The following is a 22,517-nucleotide window of genomic DNA, read 5'->3' as shown; positions in this document are numbered from 1 at the left end:
AGATCTTTCTCATGGTCACCCACGCCCCCACAGTGCCCTCCCACCTGCCACTGGCGGCTGGCCTAGGTAACGGGAAGCAGACGATGGGCCCATTCTAGTTCCCAGGCCCACCCGCTGGACTTTAACGGAGGCAGAGGCCGAGGGAGATTGCTGAAGAGGCTCTGGGTCTGGGGGGATTTGAAACCTTCCAGTCTCTTCTGTATGCCTTGCTCTTGCAAGTCTGTTATTGTCTCCAAGGCTATTTATCTCTGTTAGGGCTGTTGCCATAAATAGTATGATAAAAAAGAACCATTTCAGTGAGTCAATGAGATAAAGGCTCCAGTCAAGAGCTCACTTTAGAGCTATCTTAAGGATTCACTTAAACCTCAATAATTCTTTTCTTTGACAGCATTCATATTTAGATCCATTATGTGCCTGGAAAGGAAGAGGGGAGGGGCTTGGGCGGGGGCGGGGAGTTTGGTGGGAATCACTGCCGGATTGTGGGATTGTGGCATCTTGTTGTATCTCGGTGGCTACTTGGTTGGAGAAGCACCGGGCCCTACAGCGTGTTCCCATGTGACACCGGTGACAGCCCGACGCTCCTGCGTGCAGGCGTCACCATGCCCACCTGCCACACTGGGCAGAGAGCCTCCAGCCAGGGATGAAGCTGTCGGGAGAAATGGCCACACGGCTTTCTGACAGAGGCAGCCCTGGCTGAGACTGCTGGCCTGTCTCTCTGTCTCCAGGCATTATTGCACACCGCAAATATTTATTTAAAATATACCATGTGACAGGTAGAATACCTCAATGAATAAAACATGGTCCCTGCCTTCAGAGAGCCATTAATCCAGCCCCAAGATCACATGTGCACCGCCCGATACAGCTAAGACTTGTCCAGATTTTTCCATTTTTTTGGAGTAGAATAATAACACGAAGAGTCGTCATCATTATTATTATCATAAGGGCCTAAAACCCATTTTCTAAGCACTAACTGATTTAATCCTTACACTAGCCCTATGAGGTAGGGTAATGTCACTATCCTCACCATTTTATAGTTGAGGAAACTGAGGCTCGGAGAGACTAAGTAACTTGCCCAAAGGGACACAGCTAGTATGCAGTTGATGGGTTGGGGGGGGAGGGGGTAGAATCCAGGCAAACTGGCTCCAAAGCTCATATCCTCAGCCTCTTGTGCACCAATTCTCACATTCCCCAAATGTCCCACCGTTGCTCACCGAACATCCTATAAAGATACTATCTGTCGGGAGCTATTCTTTATGCCAAAATTGTACCTCCTGTATCGAGAGTTAATCCCACTTCCTCTTAGTCTGTGTTTACCTGCCATCAGGACCATCTGGGAGTCACCCAAGCCCTCTGGGGTAAGTGAAAAGCATAATGAGAAGACAAGCCACAAGCCTCAGAGCAGCAAACCCCTCTTACAACCCCCCAGGGGACAGTGGAACCAAACAGATGGGTCTCCGTGGCCTGACCTCTTGTGAATCTGTGTGTACGGCAGGTGCTCCCGCAGGGACAAGTGCCAGCGGGCCTGGGAACCTAATCGATTTGCCGCCAGCATCAGCCAGTGCATGAGCCTCGAGGTGCATCCCAGCAGCATCTCAGTGTCTGAACACAGCCGCCTGGTAAGTAACTCATCCTACCTAGGGAGCTCGTGGAGGGGACAGGCACAGAGCGCCCCTCCGCGTGTGCGTGTGTTCCTTTAACACTTGCACGTGTGTCTGTGACTGGAGCACACTTTAAAGGCTCCAAGGAAACTTTGTGTTTGGAGAAACCCTATGATAACTCTTAATGTAAAGGGCACAGCCCCTCTCCACACTCCCTGCAAACTCATCACCCGTTGATCTGTTTTAGTAAATCTAGATGTTGCATTTAGTAACAGCTATGATATGGTGCAACCCAATACGAAATAACGCATTTTTCTTCACTGTAGGCTATATTTACATTCCTCCACCTGCCATTTTTTCACAGAGACCTTAGAGTTGTGTGTGTGTGTGTGTGTGTGTGTGTGTGTGTGAGAGAGAGAGAGAGAGAGAGAGAGGAGAGACAGAGACAAAGAGACTGAGACTTAATTCACAGCCAGTATGCACTTAAAGAGAATATTAAAGAGAATAAAATAGCCCTTAACCACCTGTCGAGGTACAACCCAAAATATTTCATGTCCTCAGGCCCTGCACGATCATTTCCTTCTGAAGGTTTTATGAGCGTTTACGGATGTTAATTAGTTAATGAACCTTCCAAGATTTCTGTTCATTCATCCCCACCGGGAGGTTTTGGCTCCCATGGAGCTGAGGGAACAAATAGGGGCGTTTGTACCTAAGTCCCTGGCCCCATGGAAACGAAACTGGGGCAGAGATTCAACAGCAAACAAATGCCTGGAGAGGCTAGGTGACACTCATTGTGCTAAGAAACCACTGCAAATAAATGCAGCCAGGTGTTGGTAGGAAGACAAAGGGAGACCTACCCAGTGGCTCCCAACTTGGAGGCCACCGCGGGGGTGGTGGGGGTATTGTCCCCATGAACCCTTGTGGTCACTCCCTGTTGCTAGAGGAAGCCGGTCTTCAGATCCTTCACCTGTTGTTTCAAATACCGCTTAGATGTTCTATTGTGGTCATTGAGAACAAACTCATTTCCGGCAGTCTGAGGAACTGTTACCCTTCCGAGGAGGGCACTCAAACTTGCAAAGGCTGGGAGGTGCTGGCCTAGATCATTGGAACCCGTAGACAGCAGCAGACATCCTCCGAGAGGCTGGTGTCCGAGTCCCTTGCTTTCTCTGACCCCCACAGCTCCCTGTGGAGCCACTGCCCTACTCGAGGGGTGCTGTCCGTGAGCAGAGCACCCAGGGTAGGGGGGTACAGAGAAGCAGAAGCTCCTAGGACACCCACCGACCTGATAAGCAGCCCCTGAATAACAGCTAGGCTGTCTTCCCCCAGCGTGGTAAACCTCCAGATTGGTAAGCCAGCGTTAAGACTTGTCTGTAAAGGGCTGAGCTCATGACCTGCTTTCCAGTTTCACGGTTTCATGTCAGAATGATGAGGGTCCGAGATGGGCTGCGGCAACTTTCCCTCCAGTGCCCCTCACTCAGTCCTTTCTGATGCAGGGCAAGATTGAAAAATAAACTAATAATGATGTTAATAAAGACCATTGGCTGCTGTCAGGGCTGCTGTAACTGTTCTGTGTCAAAGCCGGAAGATCACCTGGACCAGTGTCTTGCCTTAACAGATGAGGTCTGGGGAGATTAGTGAGCACCCGGCCACGGCAGGGCCAGGTCTCCTGAGCCCCTGGGTCTCTTCCTGCGGCATCATCTCTTTGATCCTCGGCCTATTTGCTCCTCCCACAGCTCAGCCTGGTTGTGAGTGATGCTCCAGACCTGTCTGCGGGCATCTCCTGTGCCTTTGGGAACCTGACAGAGGTGGACGGACAGGTGTCTGGGAGCCAGGTCATCTGCATCTCACCGGGGCCCAAGGATGTCCCTGTCATCCCTCTGGATCAAGGTAAGAAGCGTGTGCCATGAGAGTCACATGCCAGGGACTGCCCTTACCAGAACGGCCAAGAGTACAGAGCACAGGGGATGGGGGGTGGTGAGTACCAGCACAAAAGTTGCCTGACCACGTCTTCATATTGCAGACCCTAATACGGGCTTATGATATAACTCGTTTGAGTTTGAAAGCTGCTTGTCATGCCCCGAAGTGAAATTCCGGAAGAAGGAAATCCCCTGCTCCCATTTGGGCTAAGTCTGCACAGTGTGCCGAGAGTGTTCCCAGACTTCCCTCCGAGGGCTGCAGCCAGTGATTTTCAGCAGAGTTCTCCCCATGGCACTGGGGGCTTGAGGGGCTCTGGCCTAATATTTCTGAAAGGCTTTCAGTAACTGAACATGCCTCAGCAAAAGCAAGGGGTTCTGTGGGATCGGATTCATTCTGTTTTCCCTAAGAGGGGGTGTGGGGCAGTCTGGGCCTCCGTGATGGGTGTCTCAGCAGGACCAAAGGGACTCTCTTGGGACCAAAGACAACTCAGGCAGTGTCGTGCCCCAAGAGAGCCCTGCAGTGGCTTAATGGATTATACCCAGATTCTCCACTGGGCCCCCAGATTGCTACCCTCTCCTTTCTCCCTCCCCCACCCCCCCAGACTGGTTTGGGCTAGAGCTGCAGCTGAGATCCAAGGAGACAGGGAAGATGTTTGTCAGCACTGAGTTCAAGTTCTACAACTGCAGCGCCCACCAACTGTAAGTACTTACCCGGAGGGAGTCTTACTCTGGGCCTGGCTGTGGGTGTGGTGTTTCTCCAAGCTCAAACCGGGTTGTGTTCACCTCCCAGTCTCCCCCCAGGCCCTCAGTTCTGTCTGCCTCATTCAGTGAGAGTCAATGGAATGGCATTCACTCTCCACAGGCCTCTGATCTCATGCAGACCCCCTTGCCTGGCTCCCCAACCACCCTTCCCCCAGTTCTTAAGCCAGGACAGTAAGAACAAAGTGTGAAGTGAAGGCAGTGGTCATGGCCCAAGGATCGTAAGAAAATTTCTCTATTTCAGACCAGCGGGTGGTAGCTTTGAGCGCGGAGATGGACAGTGAATGGAGTTTAGACACATCCTCCACGACCAAGTCGAGAGGGACTCATTAAGAGGCAGCTACGCACACAGCTACCCCTAGAGAAGGATGTGATGTAATGACCCCAGGCTGGGAGGGGAGAGGAGACTATAACTCCACTGTGGTCCAAATCCAGCCTTCAAATTTTTAAATTGTTTTAATGTTTACTTATTTTTTGAGAGAGAGATCGAGTGCGAGTGGGGGAGGTGCAGAGAGAAAGAGGGGGACACAGACTCTGAAGCAGGCTCCAGGCTCTGAGCTGTCGGCACAGAAGCCTAACGCGGGGCTCGAACTCATGGACTGTGAGATCATGACCTGAGCCAAAGTCAGACGCTTAACCAACTGAGCCACCCAGGCACCCCTAGCCTTCAACTTTTTAAAGAGGAGAGGGTAACCAGACCAAACCAGCAGCCTCCAGAAGGGCTTGACAGAGCCCAGCTGACCTCACCAGCTATCTCCAGCAGTGGGTGCCCACAAGGTATGAGATTCTGCAGCTGTGCAGGAAGAAAGACCCATAGTTAGCTTCTAACAATCTTCTCTGGAAGAAAAACTGTGGCTCCTTCCATACGAACTGGGAACTTGTATGCTACTTAATTTAAAAAGAGGGAAACAGGTCTCTATAATAGGGCCACGTAAAGGCCACTGGACCAGTGACCATGGCCATTCCACAAAGAGAGAGATCAATCAACAATTCCATACCAAGCAGAGCAATAATTGGGAATATTCCATGGACCCTCTTTTCCATTCCCCAGAGGAACAACCTGAGGTCTATGTAACTCCAAGGTGTCAAGTCTGTGGGGTCCCGGCAGTGGAGGAGTTCAGCAGTCCACATGGGAAGAGGGCCTGTTTGCGGCTAAGCCCAAAAGGGATCATTAGCCATTAACATAGACAAATGAGCCAGTCCTCCTTAGTCTCTCCCCTCCTCTGATCTTGATTTTGATGATGAGAATCATCTACTTGGAGTTTTAGGGTCCCTGCAGTAGTTAAGGAAGGAGACGCAGCTGAGCCCCATTGGGACAAGTCAATCAATAGCTGTGCCGAGATCCACAGGACAAGTGGTAAAAATGGCGGGGGGGGGGGGGGCGCAGGGCAGTAAGTATTGAAGCTGAAGTACACTCGCCCACTGACCACTGCGTCCCAATCCCAGCTAACCCAGTTTGGAGGGGAAATGCAAGCATCTTGGAGAAAGAGACTCCCAACCGCCTTCTCAAACTCCAACACAGCGATGATGGAATTCATTGTTTGTGAGAAGCACCCTCATTTCCATGGCTGTTTGCTGTGATGTCACCACTTTGCATTGCTATGGCAACAGAAATGCAGTCATAGGCAGCAAGTTTTAGCCAAAAAAAAGAAAAAAAGAAAAGAAAGAAAAAGAAAAAAGCAGATCTCCTGGACAGCAAAGATTCCATTTTACCCCAAACACTATGTGTCTTACCCTTCTCTGCTCCGGCATTCGTAGCAAAAAGTCACAGAATCAAGTTCAACCCTCTGCTTTTAATATGGTAAACTAAGGCCCCCAGGGGATAAGGGCTACAGCAAGGATCACAAAATCACAAGTAGACGAGCCTGCAACCCCTCTCATCATTCTCTGTCCATTTTCATTATTTACTTGCTGAAGCATAGCACGTTAGCAAGAACCGGCCAATCTGGCCTAAGCTCAGAAACAAAATAACTTTGGGCATTTCCAGAAGGGGATGAAACTGATCGGCACGGAGAAGATGAGGTGTCATTGGGCTAATGCACCCACAATAGGGTGGCATATTAGCCAGTCACCCCCTGGACGGACACCCATCTGCCCAAATCTAAAGAGAGCACCCACCAGGTGGCGCCAGATTGCAGACCCAGCGGTGTCCCTTCCAGGTTGGTCTAGTTGTGGAAGGCTAGACCAGGGGAGCTGACAAGGAGCAGGAAGACCAACCCCTCCCCTTACAAAACCCGACTCCTTTGTAATGGGCGGGTCACACACAGCCAGCATAATACACACAGCCTCAGGTGAAACCAGACGAAAGAAGCGCTCACCCTGGCAAGAAATTGATGAGCCCCACACATATGGCCACACACCTATGCCTGGCTACTTGGAGAGTGGTACAAATTACCACTTAATATCGTCAACTCCCCCAAAGCCCAGAAACACAGGTGACTGAACTAGTTGTTAACACTCGAAAGTGACTTAAGAGCTTAAAAGCACAGGTAATTTACGCATTTGAAAATAACACTCACATTTAACATTGTACCTTTCAAAACCATTTCCTACACATTATCTTGTTTGATGCTAAACAGCCCTGTGGAGCAGACAGAAAAGTTTTATGACAGATGGATGAAGAAATTCCAGTGCATAAAGTGAAGTGACTTACTCAAGGTGACCCCAGTGGCAGTGGCAACACTGGAATCCTATCTGCCCAGTTTCTATCCCAGTGCTTTTCTGTATTATAAGCTGTTCTCTTGTAAGTGGTGGTAGGCCGATAAATGTTTCACTGCTAGCAATCGGGGGGCAGGGGGGGACCCAGTATGTAGCATTTTCCGATGTCTACGGTGTAAATACTCTGCCCATGGCTGGTTTCAAGCTACTAACATGATGCCAACCCACTTGCAAAATTCCTGAAAATGTAAATAACCAGCTGTCATGAGCTAATGCAGGCCAGTTCTAGCACATCATTGCTTCATAAGTTACGTTATTTCCACTTTGGATTCCTTTTTTCCTTCCAATTTTCTGCTCCTATGAACGTCTTCAAGGGAGAATGCACAGTTCTCAGTGCTGGAGGATGCCCCCACAAATCAACCCTCCTGAGAGACAGACTAGGAGAACAGCCTTCCATCATGACCCATGGGCTACCTGGAACCCTTACCTTCCCTGTCCGATCCCTTCTCTTTGCCCCTTACTTTCTCCATCCTTGCAGGTGCCTGTCTTGTGTCAACAGCGCCTTCCGCTGTCATTGGTGCAAGTACCGGAACCTCTGCACTCATGACCCCACCACCTGCTCCTTCCAGGAGGGCCGGATCAACATTTCAGAGGTAAGCAAGGCTCACTTTGGCATGTGATGTTCCCAGTAAAGCTGAGTGGCCCTCCCTTTTCAGATGGGCAGTCCATTGGCTTGGCCGTCTCCTTGCCCTGACCCATCTTGGTCTTCTTCCTGGAGATTCGACATGTTAGAAAACCACGTTATTATAAAACTCAAAAAAAAAAAAAAAAGTGGCAGAAAATACCCCAGAGGCCGAGAAATAGGCTGTGTCTTCTAGGCTCTTAAGATTCTTTACGTTCAAAGGCTTGAGGGGAACTGAGGGTTGAGACTGAAAGCTAAGGGGACATATCCGACCAACCAGACTCCATTGTCCAGAAAAGTGCAGTGAATGGCATTTATTCTTTGAGTCTAAGCCCTTTGCTTGGCTGCAGACATAGTCCAGCTCAATAGAACATTCACTCTCAACCATTCTTTCATGCCAACCTCTCTTCCAAGTCTAAGTTTCAATGATTCTTTGACTCTGATGTATGACTGGGTGGGTGGCCTTATAGAAAGAGAAGGAAATTCAGCTGGTGGAAAGAACCAGGCCTTGCTAAAAGTCCAGTTTATCATACAGGCAGTGTTCCATCCCTAGAGCCCGACTTACCTTTGTTATTCACACAGTGAAATATCAAATTGCCTGTCTTTCCGTGAATATCACATCCAGTTATTCACTGACGTTGACTTGGACGTTGACAGCTGGTTGGGTTTGAATGACTATAAAGACCTAGTATTCGTGCAAATCGCACGTGTGTGTATACATGTGCAATTCCCCTCTTCTTCCACCGTTTAGAAAACCTGCAAATGTCAATAAGGGACAGTGTAGCACTTTCATACTCTACTATACTCTTTCTATACACATGGCCCTCTTGCACTAGACTAGAAGCTCCCTGAAGGCAAGGGCTGTATTAATCTTAAATCCTCAGTCTTCTTCAGGGAATGTTTGCAGAATGCATGGGTGAAAGAAGGAAGGAAGGAATGACCGCTTTGCCCAAATGTCATTGATAGGAAGGGTTCCTTGGATCTACGTGTCCAAGATGTCAAGAAATAGAGTCTTACGTGTCTCCGAGTCTTGACTGCAGTGCTAGTTGCTTCTCTGAATAAACATAAGAAAGTCAGCCTTAATGTACACATATCAGATCGTCATGACATATACGTTTACATGTCTTACCGTGTTATTTGTCAATTATACCTCAAAAAGCTAAACAAATTAAATAATAGTAGGCCTTGACCCGTTTCTCAAACACGCACACCCACGGCCGTGAATTCCGCTCAGTGTCTGAAATAATATGTGTTCTATTCAGCCGGAAAAATGGAATTTGCCGGTCTTGAAAGAGAGAAACATAGAGGGTGTCCACAGGTGGTATTGAAGACAGGCCATCCGCTGGTGCCCCTAGCGTGCTGGAACCAGTTATCTAGTGCCCTGAAAACCTTTCAGAAAAAGATCTCCCCGCAGCCAGTTGGTGTGCTTTGATGTATCTGACCCGAAAGCACTAATCTGGTCTTAGTGGACACTGGAAATTAATCCCAGCCCTGGGATTCTGCAAGAGTATGGAACTGCTTTCGGGCCAATCTTCTCATTCAGAGGAAGCGGCCCAAGGGCCGAGGGTACGGAGTGGAGGGTGGTCCCCCAGCTTGGGAGTCAGCCAAAGAATGGCGAAGGGAGGCGGGGCAGACCAGGAACGGCAGAAACCACAGACAGGGCTGCTCAGAGGCAAAGGCCTAGCAGTGCGGAGATGGTGATAAAGGGTCTCGGAAACTGACCTTCATACGGGCCGCTTCTACGCTTCTGAGTTCCTTAATAAAAAAAAAGGCGAGGCAGACCACAAAACACAGAGAGAGAGAGAGAGAGAGAGAGAGAGTGAAGTGCAGGTCTAGACAAGAGAGAGCAGCTGCTTCATTGTCTCCCAGGGGCTCCCCCTCGGGCTGAGAGAAACCCAAAGCCAAGCCTGAAAGCGGCCTGCAGCTGGAATAAGGGCAGGGGGAATGGCTTAAGGACCAAGACAAATAAACTCTGCCCGGGTGTGGAAGCCAGAAGGCTAATTGGAAACATGCCGGCCTCCCTCATGCCCTTTAGAAGTCACTGGAACACGGTTCCCTCTCAGCCACGGGGGAGAGACTCCGATGTTCCAGAAAGCTGGACCTGAGAGAAGAGGTTGCCACCAGGCAACTCAGGAGTGAGTTAATATTCAAAGAACCCTGGGGGCGAACCCAAAGACTTCCCACCGCCTTTCAGTGTCACTTTCCTGAATGTCTGTGGCTTCCGGGGAAGAGGTGCCCTTTGTCCCTTCCTCACCTCCCACCTCTGCTTAGTGGGATGGGAATGGGCTGCCATTCTCTTACTGCTGATGTGCGCCAGTCCCTGACGTGGGCCCTGGGATCGGCCGTCTGGAGGCCCGGTGATGGAAGCCTGGTCTGCAGCCGGTTCCTAACTTCACTCAGGAAAGATGAGCGGTGTGGGTTCCCGGCAAGCTTGTGAGGGCCACTTCCTCAGCTGCCTTAAATACTGCTGAGGCTCTTGGCCACAGCCATTCACACATCCCTTCCCAACAACTAGCTCCCAGGCCCTACTCTTTTCTGTCCAAAGCTCTGCTTCTGGAGAATTCCACTCCTGAAAATGCAGAGGACAGCTAAGATGTACGTATCCAGCTTGGGGGGGTGCGGGGCGGTGTTCCTTGCTGTATTAAGAGTCCAGTCGGACATCGTTAGATTGTTCTGGGGACTGGAAATCCATGAACTGCCTCTTTGAGAGCCCTAGAATATCTCTTTTATACTTCCAGTAAGAGCCCCCTAACGGTGAATCCAAAAATCAAAATTTTGTCTGTGTACTTCCTAGAAACAATATCTAACCAATTAGCTCCATTGATCTAGAGAGCAACATTAATGTACACACGTTTGTAACTCTCTCACTTGTGACAAGAGGTCTCAAAGCGTCTATGTCAGCGCAGGGGGCCAGCAGCAGCAGCCGCACCTGTGTGCTTCTTAGAAATTCAATTTCTTGGGCCCCCTCCCCAATGAGTCTAAAGATTGAGAGTCACTGACATACAGCATCTCAATTGATTCTTGAAACAGACCTGTGGTGTCACATAATTCATATTTGACATATGTAGTAACCAAGATGCTAAAAATTTAGGGTTTTTTGCCCAAGGCTACAGAGAACTCAGGCATCCAAAAGAGCTGAGTACAGCATGCTTTCTGCAGAAAACCAGAGCCGGTTAGCTTCCTTGTCTCCATGGCCACACTTGCCGGCAGGATCGCGATTTGGCTTTGTGCTGTTTGGTCATGAGGGTTCAGGGTGTGCAGCTGGTGCAAATCCACCTTCACAGATGGAGAAACTACCCATGGAGGATGGGTCAGTAGTCCCACTTCCAGATACACAGCCAGCCAGCACGTGAGGTCAATCTGCCTGCTGTTTCCAGAGGTCTGAGGGACCAAGTCCACACTTAGGCTTGACAATAAAGTACCTAATTAAAAAAAAAAAAAAATGTATACATACACACACACGCACACACACACACACACACACACATATATTCTCATTTAAACTACTCTATGAAATGGATTCTATTACAGATTAATAAACTGAGGTTTAGATAAATTAAACAATTGTCTTAAGGTCATCAGATAAATGCAGACGCCATGACTCAGAATGTATGTCCCCAAGTTGACCCTGGATAAGTTGAAGTCCTCTGATACTGCATTTACATACACAACACACACACACACACACACACACACACACACAAGAAATAAGCAGTAGTATTAATGGTGTTAATCCAGTTTATTGCTGTTTACAACATACTTTCTTTTTTTTTAATTTTAAAAAATTTTTTAATGTTTATTTTTGAGAGAGAGAGAAAGCATGAGCGGGGGAGGGCAGAGAGAGAGGGAGACACAGAATCTGAAGCAGCTCCAGGCTGCGAGCTGTCAGCACAGAGCCCGACGTGGGGCTCGAACTCACGAATGGTGAGATCATGACCTGAGCCGAAGTCGGACATTTAACCAACTGAGCCACCCAGGCGCCCCTACAACGTATGGTCATATGCCTCTTTCATGCAGTCGAGGGTTGTTGGGTATGACTGGCCCCATTTTATCGATGAGGCAGCTGAATTTCAGTTGCACTGAAATTCAGTCTCTTGAGCTCTTTTAAGGTTATGAGCCAGACCTTCCCACTGGTCAGAGCACAGTCGATCTCTGATGGGGCCCCCCAAATCTCTGCCTCCCTGGGCTGGATCAAGCTGTGACATGGTGTTAGCAAGCAGGTATGCGCAGGAGTATGTATGGCTTTCAGCTTTAAAAGCTCATCTCTCTCCACGGCTAAACCAGGCCTAGTGAGATGTAGATACATAAATATCTTCTTTACGCCCTGTCCCCGGGGAAAGATAGAACCAAATAAATCCGATTAGCTTCCCGGGATACTGGCTGCTCTCTCTCTTTGAAGTCCAGTGGGTGAAGATAATGCCATTTCCACATGGGAGAAGTCGTTTCCGAGGGCCGAAGGGTCCCCCGCGCCCCAAGCCGGAGAAGCACAGCTAAACAGAGGGGGCGATGCGGCGGCAAGGCTCACGGGGCTCCCACGCCAGGGTCCTACGTAGCCATGGCTCCTCCTCCCCCGCCTACCCCCACCCTTGGGATGTTCCCAAAGAGGACATCTATTCATCCTGACAGAAACTCAAATTGCTGCCAAGGAGGTGATCCTGTTGCCAGTTGGCTGAGAGACAGAGGAGTAAGATGACCTAACGACAGTGGGGACCAGCAGTAGCAATGGGCATTTTAACAACACTGACAACAGTAGTAACACCCTGCAGAAAAGGAATAATGTGATGATGTGCTCTCTTCTTAGGACAGGAAGTGTGTGTGTGTGCACGCGTGTGTGCGTGCACGCGCATGCTCACAGAAGCAATCAGGATAGACGTGGCCTCATTGTATCTGATGAAACCCATCGCCTTCCCCAAGGCCCAGAGCCCTTGAAGTTCCCACAACTTGGCGGTTTTCTGGGCTGCTGGCTTTCCCACACCTGCCATCAGCCTTCCCTACTGCCATTGCTACCCAGGACTCGCTGCTTCCTCATTAATACATTCACCAGAACCATTCATAACCCAAGGGTTCTGCATCTACCCTTGTTTTTCCAAGAAGAAAAGAGTATAACCTGGTCCCAACCCCTTTTTTTTTCCTTTGCCCTAGAGAATAAGAGAAAGAATCCCACTCTGGCCTCAGGGAAATAGCCAAAAACAAACAAAAGATAAGACATCTGTTTTCTACTGAGGCAGTTTTGGAAACTGTATAGGCATTTGGGAAGCCCCTAATCATTGTCTTTAAATTTACTCCCAGAAGGTCTGAAACAGCAGACCCTGGGTATCTTCTGTAAATTTTAGAATCCCTTTAAAAAAGAAACAAACAAACAAAAAACTCCCAAGAGTACTCATAAAGTGTCTTCTTAAGATTCTCCAACTCCAGGGGCGCCTGGGTGGCTCAGTCAGTTAAGTGCCTGACTTTGGCTCAGGTCGTGATCTCATAGCTAGTGAGTTCCAGCCCCGAGGCGGGCTCTGTGCTGATGGCTCAGAGCCTGGAGCTGAGTTGGATTCTGTGTCCCTTTCTCTCTCTGCCCCTCCCCCACCTGCGACTCATGCACAGTTTCTCTCTCTCTCTCTCAAAAATAAACATTAAAAAAATTTTAACACAAAAATAAAAAAGATTCTCCAACCTCCAGGTTGGACCAGACTTAGCCCAGACAAAAAAGATGAGGAGGTGCCCACCCATGTGTGTGTATATTATATGTAAATATGTATACAATACAATAAACGTGTCTATAAATACGTATATTGGTCAAAGTTAAAAGAATTCTACAATCTTGTTTACTAACCCAAGACATTCTACTTCCAAAAACACATCTTTAAGACCTTGCTGGTGAAATTTGAATTTGTTCTCTGAGCTCATTCTCTGTCACAGATACACACACACCCACACCCACACCCACCCACACACACACACACACACACACACACACCTCATTATGCCTCAGCCTTTTTTCTAGTCTAAGTTAAAATTCTAATTTATTAGACGTGACAGGGATTTGTTAGCCACCAAGAAGTATCTCCTTTTCCAGGGGATGCCTGGATTTCCCTAGAGTGGTGTTCATTTTTTTTTCTTGGCTATAAATATATGAAAGACTCTGTCAAGAATGCCCTCAGGGCGTGAAAGTGAAAGTGCAGTAAAGAGCAAGTTTATGAGTTGGCAGCTTGACTGACTGGCTTCTCGACAGGGACCCATCTGCTCTGGGCTTGCCTTATGATCCTGTCTCTTGTAGCAACCTCGCCCGCTTGGCGTCCCCACATGCAGTTAGCCTACAGGTGAGGGAGGGCACCAGTGACCCCAGAAGTTCATCCAGGTCCTCCCAGAGAAGTGTCTGTGGAAAATTGCCCCAGCTTTTCATAAATTCTGAGGACTCCTTACTAGATTTGGACATGTCCACTTAGTAATCATGTGACTCCAGAAACGGCGGCCATGTATAACCCAAGCTTTAGGAATCAAACTCCTTCTCAGGTCTCTTGGTGTTCAGAAGGCAAGGCTTTCCCCTCATCTCTGAAGAATCTAGGAAGCTGGAGGTAGAAAGAAACGTTTGAGATCTTATCATCTGAGGCAGGCGAGTAAAATGTAGTCTGATCCCCTCAGGGCTCACACACCAGGGAGGAATACAAGTTAACAAGATGTTGCAATTCTGAGGGCAAAACTCTATCATGGGAGACTACTCGTAACCCACCCAGAAGGCCAGGGCAGGGAAAGGGTCAGGGACAGCTTTCCAGAAAAGGAGCTGCGGAGCTGAACTTGAAGGCTAATTAAGAGGCATTCAGCTACAGAGAGGCTGAGGCTAGGTCCGGGAGGACAAAGAGGGCCAGGAGGTGGTAGTGAGTGGTTCTAATGGAGAGAAAAGCATCTTCAAAGGATCAGAGGCCCATGAGTCAGGGACACTGTCTCTCAAAACTCATCTGAAGTCTCATGTGACTGGAGCAGGATGCACGAGGACCTTCTTACAGGGTAAGAAGGAGGCAGAGGCCAGGTGGAGAGGGCTTGTACCTGAGGCCCTGAGAAGAGAAGCAACTGCCTCAGCCCCATCTGTGGTCTAGCAGGCCTTCCAATCCCATAGCTGAACTGTCCATTGCTCAACACTGCCTGTGTAAAGAAAGGCTTCCTACTAGGAATAGCCTCTAGCAACGGGACGGGGACACTTTTTCTGTCCCACACCTTGCAGGCAGTTCTGAGCAGGGCACTAAATGCCAATGGCACCCTTGGCAGGAGAGCTCCATCAACCCCCACGTGTTCCCAAATGCTCCCTCTGAGAAGCACCGTAGAGGGGAAGGGGGTGGGGAACCAGGTGCTTCTTCAAGAATTTCCCTGGTTGGTCCCTGGAGACAGGAAGTGATTGCATGTGGAGGTGACTGGGCCCTCACCGTCCTCCCTGCCAGAGACTGCTGGGCTCTGTCTTCCTCAAGAGGGAGAGAGTGGGCAAGGGGTCCGAACTGCGGGAAGGTGACAGTGTGACCTTCAGGCGAGAAGCAACACCTAGCCGTAAAGCTCGGGAAAATCGATCCCGCTTTCCCACTTCCGTGGTCTCTCATGGTCCTTCCCACAGCCCCTCCCCACCAAGACTTTCTTTTTTCGGTTTTGTTTTCCGAAGCAACATGGCTTTCACGCAGGGCCTGGTAATGAAATGAGATAAAAAGCCAGAGCAAGTGTTTAGAGCATTGCCGGGAGGGTTGGTCCCCCTCCTGGAAAGGCCGACTCAGTCGGAGCCGAGAAGCTGAGGCTGCCGATAACAGAATGCCTCGGGCCGGACAATGCATGAGGGACAGGAGCCCGGGAAAGGATGAAACCGGGAGGTGGGGGTTCCAGGTTGGGGACAGGGACACACAGGGGCCTCTTTTATCCTCTGTGGCAGGAGATAAAATCCACAGCCTGCCACACCGGCGCTTGGAAATTAATTCCTAAATTGTAACATGCACACCAGATCCGGGACAACTTGTGGGCTGGGGAATGACAATATCAAAGCCCCAGGAGCTAAGAGATAGATTTTATTTTCCCTGCTGACTCCCCATACCCTTGAGATGAGGTACAGCCGTCTCGCGGGCAGCCCACCCGGCCACGAGTGGGTCTGGTTGGGCATCCGGGTCCCGTCCCTTGCCCCGGCTCAGGTGAGTAGAAAGGTGTCAGCCAGGACAGACGGGACCTCTCTGCTTGCTCCCCAGGACTGTCCCCAGCTGGTGCCCACGGAGGAAATCCTGATACCAGTCGGGGAGGTAAAGCCAATCACGCTTAAGGCTCGAAACCTGCCCCAGCCGCAGTCGGGCCAGCGAGGCTATGAATGTGTCCTCAACATCCAGGGGGCGGTCCACCGGGTCCCCGCGCTGCGCTTCAACAGCTCCAGCGTCCAGTGCCAGAACAGTTCGGTAAGAGGACTCGTGCTCGGGCCCCGCCTGGAGCAGGCCTTTCTCTCACACCCATGCCGAGGCCTGACCCTCCCCCTTTCCCAGAAACCTTCCGGGTCCACAAGCTGGCCCCAGGAACAGAGGAGTGTGCAAGCATTTAGCGCCCCTCAACCAGAGCAGGGCAGGGTCATGGTGACAGAGGAGGTGGGGTTCTGTGCCGGCCCTAATGGCGTAAGTTGAGAGCTTTGTGTCCTTTCTGAGTTTAAGGAGACCTCTGGGCCTTCAGTGAACTTTCAGCCAAAGCCGGTGGACTCCACCGCAAACCCCCTTCCCCACTTAGAAATAACCCAGAGGAAACTGGGCCAGGAGCTCAGCAGAAATAGAATGGCGCGAGGGGAGGGGGGGGAGGGGAGGAGAGAGCGGTGAACTTCAGAGCAGCAAGGGTTAAACCAATCCTGCATGCCAGACAGATAGCACGAGGTGTTTAATTATAATACTAGCCCAGAGAAGATCTTTTTATCTGCCAACTCCTGTCTCTGACTATGGGGGGTCAGCTGGAGATGGGGGGGGGGGGTGGCGATGTGACAAAGGTGTTGAGGGAAGCTAATTCGCCTGGGAGAGATAAAGAGAATCTGGGCTTCTTATCAGGCAGCTGTCAGATTCCCAGGTCACAGGCGCTTGATAGAATTTGTAATCGGTGGAAGGCCGCCAAGTGCAAGGGGAAGGTGGGATGAGGAAAAAAAAAAAAATGCAACAGGACAAAGGGAGGAAGGTGGCAGGAAGGGCCGGGGTCAAGAGGGCGGACAGTAACATGACATGCCCCGAGTGGCCAGGGCTGGGCGGGTCTCTGAAGGGGATTCCCAGAGGTCTTCTTCACCGAGAGGCAGGGGCTGGGCCACCAGAGGGCCGATTTCTGAAGCGTGTGAAGGGCTTACAAGTCCCCTGTGGGACCAGCATGGGAGACAGAGCGGACTCCTGGCTACAGCTTGAGCCTTTAATGGTCGGGCTGATCAGATCTGTGACCAGAAGCTCTGAGCACCTTCCCTGGTGGGCTGTTGGCCGAAATAAAGCTCAAGTGCAGCCAGGAGATCCTGCGGTGCCCAGCCCCCCTCCACCGCTGCACCCCTGTCTGTTGTGCACATGCTTCCTCAGGACTCTGGTGGGGTTCGCAGAGCAGTATGTGAACTTGCTGCAGAGACCGGACTTGTATGTGAAGAGGCAGACAAGCTCTTGGGAAGACAGAGACAGGGACTGGCAATGGCAGGGGACAGAGAGGGTGGGGAAGGGCCGGCAGGGATGTCAGAGCAAGCACCTGGGGAAGGCAAGTGTGGGCTGGACCCGAAGAATACAGGCAAGTTGAAGGGTGGAGGCTGTAGGGAGAGAGAGGCACTCTTCACAAGATGTGAACTGAAAAGAGCCAGAGAGGTGCCGGGGCATGTGTGTTTGGAGACAGGCATCAAGGATTTCTGCAGGAGGGCAGTGGAAGAGAAGTAAGCTTGGATTTGGATTACAGGGGGCACCGAACACCAAACTAAGGGGTTTGGGCTGGATCCTGTTGGCATTAGTGACTGGGAGTCGGGGAGGGCGCCATAGGGATAATTCGAGCGGCAGAAGGGGTTCCCCTGATTCTCCCTTTGCTCCTTCCTCAGCCCAGAGGGAGCCAGAATCCCTGGTTTCTTTCCTGCCATAGTCCTGGTCCCCCGAGATGCCAGCAACCCCGTGTGATAGGGAACCTCACAAGCCATGTGCCCTCTGCCCCTCTCCCCGCAGTACCAGTACGACGGGATGGACATCAGCAACCTGGCTGTGGACTTCGCCGTCGTGTGGAATGGCAATTTCATCATCGACAACCCGCAGGACCTGAAAGGTGAGCGGCTACTTCCGGGCAGAGCTTTTTGATCTTTTCGTGACCCCGGGAAAGACCGGGGCTGGAGGGATCAGAGCCAGCCAGCCGAGGTGCCATGAATAATACACTCCCTCTGTCAGCGGAACTCTTCAGAGGATCCTAAAGCAACATTTGGAGCCATCAAAGGAGTCCTGTTGGGAACCCTGTTTTATTACAACCAGAGCATACGCCAGGCAGCTGCCGGCTCATCGCATTTTTCTCTTCGGCTCCCAGAGACTTTGAAGTGTCTGTAGAACCTGACCTAGGAGAGCAGCAAGCAGGAATGTCCTGCCAGTTTCCAGAGAAATAGAGATTGTTTCCAATTCGGGTCTGGTTCCCCTGTCCTTGGTCCTTCGCTGCACAAAGGTTTCTAAGGCTGCTCCCCTGGTCCCGAGGTGGGTAGGGGGGACAGGGCCAGGAAGCTCAGGGCGGAGCTGGGCTGACCTGAGAAGGACACTCCATGAGGACCACCCTTATTTATGGCCCTATAAACTCATGGGCGGCTCCTCCCGTGTGTCAGGTAGCCAGCCGTACCCGCCACACGGCAAATATCAACATGCCACCCTGCTCTCAAGAGTGACAAAGGCGACTCCGATATTGTGAGCGCTTGCGGTGGGGAGGCATCCACTACGCGATTGGGGGGGATTATTTCCCTTAATCGTAACAGCCCTGAGATGTTTGTACTAGTATGAATCTCATTTTACAGATAAGGAAACTTGAGACCCAAAGAGGCTAAGAAATGGACCAAAGTGCTCGCTTCGGCAGCACATATACTGAAATCGGACAGGTGCACAGAGTAGCACGGCCCCTGAGCAGGATGACGGGAAAATTCACAAAGCATTCCAGACTGTTAAGACAAATAAGTGAAATCTTAAAAAAAAAAAAAAAAAAAAAAAAAAAAGTCGAATTCACGCAGAGGGTAGGAAAGGGGTTGCCGGGGGTGGGGAGGAAATAAAGAGGTTGGTAAAAGGGTGCAGACTTTCAGCTCTAAGGTGATCAAAGTCTGAGGAACCTAGTGGAAACCACGGTGTCTGTAGTTGAGAGCAATGCTTTGTATAATTGCAATTTGCTAAGAGAGTAAAAGCTAAATACATATTTGTAATTGCTCTCTATGTATGTGTAGGGTGATGGGTATGCTAATTAGCTAGGTAGGAGGATCCCTTTCACTATGTATATGTGTTTCCAATCATTACGGTATGGTATAATAACTTTAAATATCTTACGATTTCTCTTTGTCAGTTATACCTCCGTAAAACGGAAAAAGGAAAGAAAAAAAAAAAATAGGCTGAATCAGAAAGTTAGAGCCAGGATCCAAAGCGAGGCTGTCCAATCTCAGAGTGCACGTGCTTGACCAGACAGACCACTGTCCTTCCAGTGGTTCAGACCACCGTAGGGCATGAAGCCTTCTCCCCCCGAGACCCCTCTCCCTTACCATGAGCCACGTCTCACTACACTTCAAGTAGCTAGGGCTGCCCCAGCTTCTCCGTCAGCCTGACGGTCGCCCATGGGTGCAGAGAGGGAACCAGGGCCACCAGAGGCCCCCACCCACAGGCTGTCATGGAAATCGATACCACTTTGGCTGGGAGAAAGAAATGGAACCAGGGAGATTTCTGTTCTACTTCTCAATACCCAGGCCAAATTTCCTCACTGCTGAGAGATAGACATTCTCCCTGCTGAGGATCCGGGCTTAGTTCCCAGAGGTTGGCTTTGCACCTGGAGCTTAGAAGAAAACAGCCACATCCAAGCTCTCTCATCAGAACCCCCCCTGGTGGCACTCAACAACTTGGGAGTGTGCGGGCACTGCCATCTCCACGTTCATCCCTCCTAGAGCCCAGTGTTTCTGGAAGCTGTGCACCATGTTGGGTGGAGAAGGCCATGGTGTATACAGACTTGGGTTCTAGAATCCAAGAAAGTGGGATTTAAACTCCTGGCATTTTCACTTAGTGAGGGATGAACTCAGACTATTTACTGTCCCTGTCTTGATCCCAATTTCCTCATCTGGGAAAGGCAGGAAGGGATGCCCTCCTTCTGGGGTCATCATGAAGACCAAATGAGGTGTTAGATGTGGACCATTTGTGCACGTTAATAAATGCTCACCACGTCGTGGTTCACTTGAAGAGTCCCGTTCCCCGCACTTTACCGTAAGAAGCCGCAGGCATGAGGATGTTTGAATGTATTCCCCACAGCTGGGATCGCAGAGGGAGATGAGGACTAGAGGAGTAAAAAATGCCCCTCCCCTGGGGCCTGAACCTGACCTCCAACACAGGCACTCAAGCCCCAGTCCTGAAAGCTTATGTCTGCTTGACCAGGAGGGTTGAAAATGAGTCTCTGAGCATTCTACTCAAGATTCTGAATTCAAAACATCAGCAGGCAACAGCTGAGCCCCAGGCTCCCAAAACACATTTCTGCTGACTGGCCGGTCCAGGGCTTCTAAATCAGTAAGAGACAAAAGCAAAGGCAGAAGGTCTGCAGATTCCCAAAGTGACCTGTTACGCAGCCAGGTTGTCCTCTCTGGGGACCAGGAACAAGACTGGGTGGACTTTCTCTCCTCGTCAGTTCTGCCTGTACTTTGCAGGCGCCCCGGTCTTCCTTGAAGCCGGGCTGACCTCTCTCCCAGACCAGCCAGGTCCCAGAGTATGGGCGGGATGCCTCTCTCTTCTCAGGCTCTACAGTCCAGCCGCCCACAGAGTTGGAATATCAGAACCCCAGCTTGGGGCACTAATCTTAGGAAGCTTCGAGAGTCGTGATATATACCTCGTGGAGCTTCGTTTGTATCTGAAATGGGGAAATGAGTCCTTACCTGTTGTGATGAGGGCCACACGTGAGGAAGAAAGACTGTGCATAAGAATGTAGTGTGACTTTCACAGAAGAGAGAATAAGTGTGTGTGCCACATCAGGTATGTTAAGGCGCTGTGCCAAGCACTTAATACACAGCACCCCAGTCAAACCTCACAAAAAAGCAACGATCACCCCCCCCCCCCCCATCACACATTAAGTGGACAAGGTTCAAGGAGTTTACGTTGTGTCACGGAATGTGGTGACGCCACGATCAAAGCCCTGACACAATTCGGTTCGGAGCCAGAACTCTTTTTTTTTTTAATTTTTTTTTTTCAACGTTTATTTATTTTTGGGACAGAGAGAGACAGAGCATGAACGGGGGAGGGGCAGAGAGAGAGGGAGACACAGAATCGGAAACAGGCTCCAGGCTCCGAGCCATCAGCCCAGAGCCATCAGCCCAGAGCCTGACGCGGGGCTCGAACTCACGGACCGCGAGATCGTGACCTGGCTGAAGTCGGACGCTTAACCGACTGCGCCACCCAGGCGCCCCCGGAGCCAGAACTCTTAAATAACATTTTCTATAGTCCCTTTCAGCCACTATGAGGCTCAGTTTAGTATTAATCCGCCATCAGTGATTCTTGCGATGATAATGGTGATCGTTGGTGTTATCTGTGCTGGGGGGCGGTTTCTGTCTTGCCTCCAAGAAGAGGCCCGGCTGTGAGAGCACTCCCGAATCCCGTCGTGTCACCCCCTGTCTTGACAGTCCACCTCTACAAGTGTGCGGCCCAGCGGGAGAGCTGCGGACTCTGCCTGAAGGCCGACCGGAAGTTCGAGTGCGGCTGGTGCAGCGGCGAGCGCAGGTGCACCCTCCAGCCCCACTGCGCCAGCCTCTCCAGCCCCTGGCTCGACTGGTCCAGCCACAACGTCAAGTGCTCCAACCCCCAAATCACCGAGGTGAGTCCAGCAAGTTCCCAGAGCGGGGAGGGATGGCCAGGCGCCGGCCCGGGGTGGGGGTGGGGGCGGGGGGTAGCGGGAGAGGAGTTCAAATGGAAGAATTGTAAGTGTAGAGCACTTAATGTGGGGTGTGGGAAGCCTCTCTTGAGCGCCACGATGGCCCGTGTCCAGGCCCAAATGACAAGCCTCTGGATGTGTGTCCTCGGGCCCGTGCCTGAATGTGCGTGCACATCGTGTGCACGTGCACACAAGGGAGGCAGAGCCAGCCCAGCCCCCACTGCCAGGCGGGCAGAGCCAGGTGGGGACGGGAAATTGGCTGCCTGATGGGTGCACGTTTTAGAGAGCAGGCTTAGCTCTTCTCAGCAGAAATGCGATTTGGGGAGCTGCAATTAGCTCAGAGTTGCAAAGTTGAACACGGAAGAAGAAAGTCAAGGCAGGCGCTACATTGGCCACGGTGCCGTTTCCCAGGATTTACTCCCTGTCCCAATTTGTTTGTGCATTTTAATGGAAGGAAATAGGTAATTAATTATCCTGGGGGGAAAAAAATGATGCTTCCTGAATAGCAAATTGCGAAGGAAGATGAATAGATGATGCGGATGAAAATGCAGCTGCTCGGGGTTTGAATGGCCTGGGAGAGGAACAGTTGTATTTAACTTTGGGTGCATTACGCGTTCATCACTCTTCGCGGCTCCCTATTCACCGACTGTCACTCGTGGTTTGAAACTTATTGCACATTCCTTATGGTGATGAGGAGTGAAGAAGGCCTGGGCAGGTAGCACTGTGGTCTGCTCATTTAAGAAAGCAGCGACAGGCTGCTCCTTTCCTGCCTCTTCCCTGAGTGGGATTCGCTGCCCTTTTTCCCGGCTCGTTTTCCTTATTAGCCGCAGAAAGCACCTTGGGTCCTCG

The 22,517-nt window shown here is 50.7% G+C and overlaps 1 protein-coding gene and 1 non-coding gene across 2 annotated transcripts in view; both read left to right on the top strand.

Moving 5' to 3' along the window:
• PLXNA2 (plexin A2) overlaps positions 1-22,517 on the top strand; it is a 207,259-nt gene that overhangs the window by 135,203 nt on the left and 49,539 nt on the right. The window contains exons 6-12 of the mRNA XM_086693312.1: positions 1,493-1,616; positions 3,332-3,485; positions 4,117-4,213; positions 7,470-7,584; positions 15,815-16,015; positions 17,765-17,861; positions 21,421-21,611. Coding sequence (XP_086549438.1) covers positions 1,493-1,616; positions 3,332-3,485; positions 4,117-4,213; positions 7,470-7,584; positions 15,815-16,015; positions 17,765-17,861; positions 21,421-21,611 — 979 coding nt within the window. The remainder of the gene's footprint in view (positions 1-1,492; positions 1,617-3,331; positions 3,486-4,116; positions 4,214-7,469; positions 7,585-15,814; positions 16,016-17,764; positions 17,862-21,420; positions 21,612-22,517) is intronic.
• On the top strand, positions 18,629-18,731 carry LOC147572581 (U6 spliceosomal RNA). Its single transcript, XR_015246471.1, has one exon. It is a non-coding gene; the product is annotated as a U6 spliceosomal RNA (small nuclear RNA).

Source organism: Puma concolor, chromosome E4 (genome assembly GCF_028749965.1).
Source record: "Puma concolor isolate L17-30 chromosome E4, mPumCon1.1.hap2, whole genome shotgun sequence".
Classification (NCBI taxonomy): Eukaryota; Metazoa; Chordata; class Mammalia; order Carnivora; family Felidae; genus Puma; species Puma concolor.
Note: the sequence above shows the minus strand (reverse complement) of the source record. Positions and strands in the feature narration are given on the sequence as shown.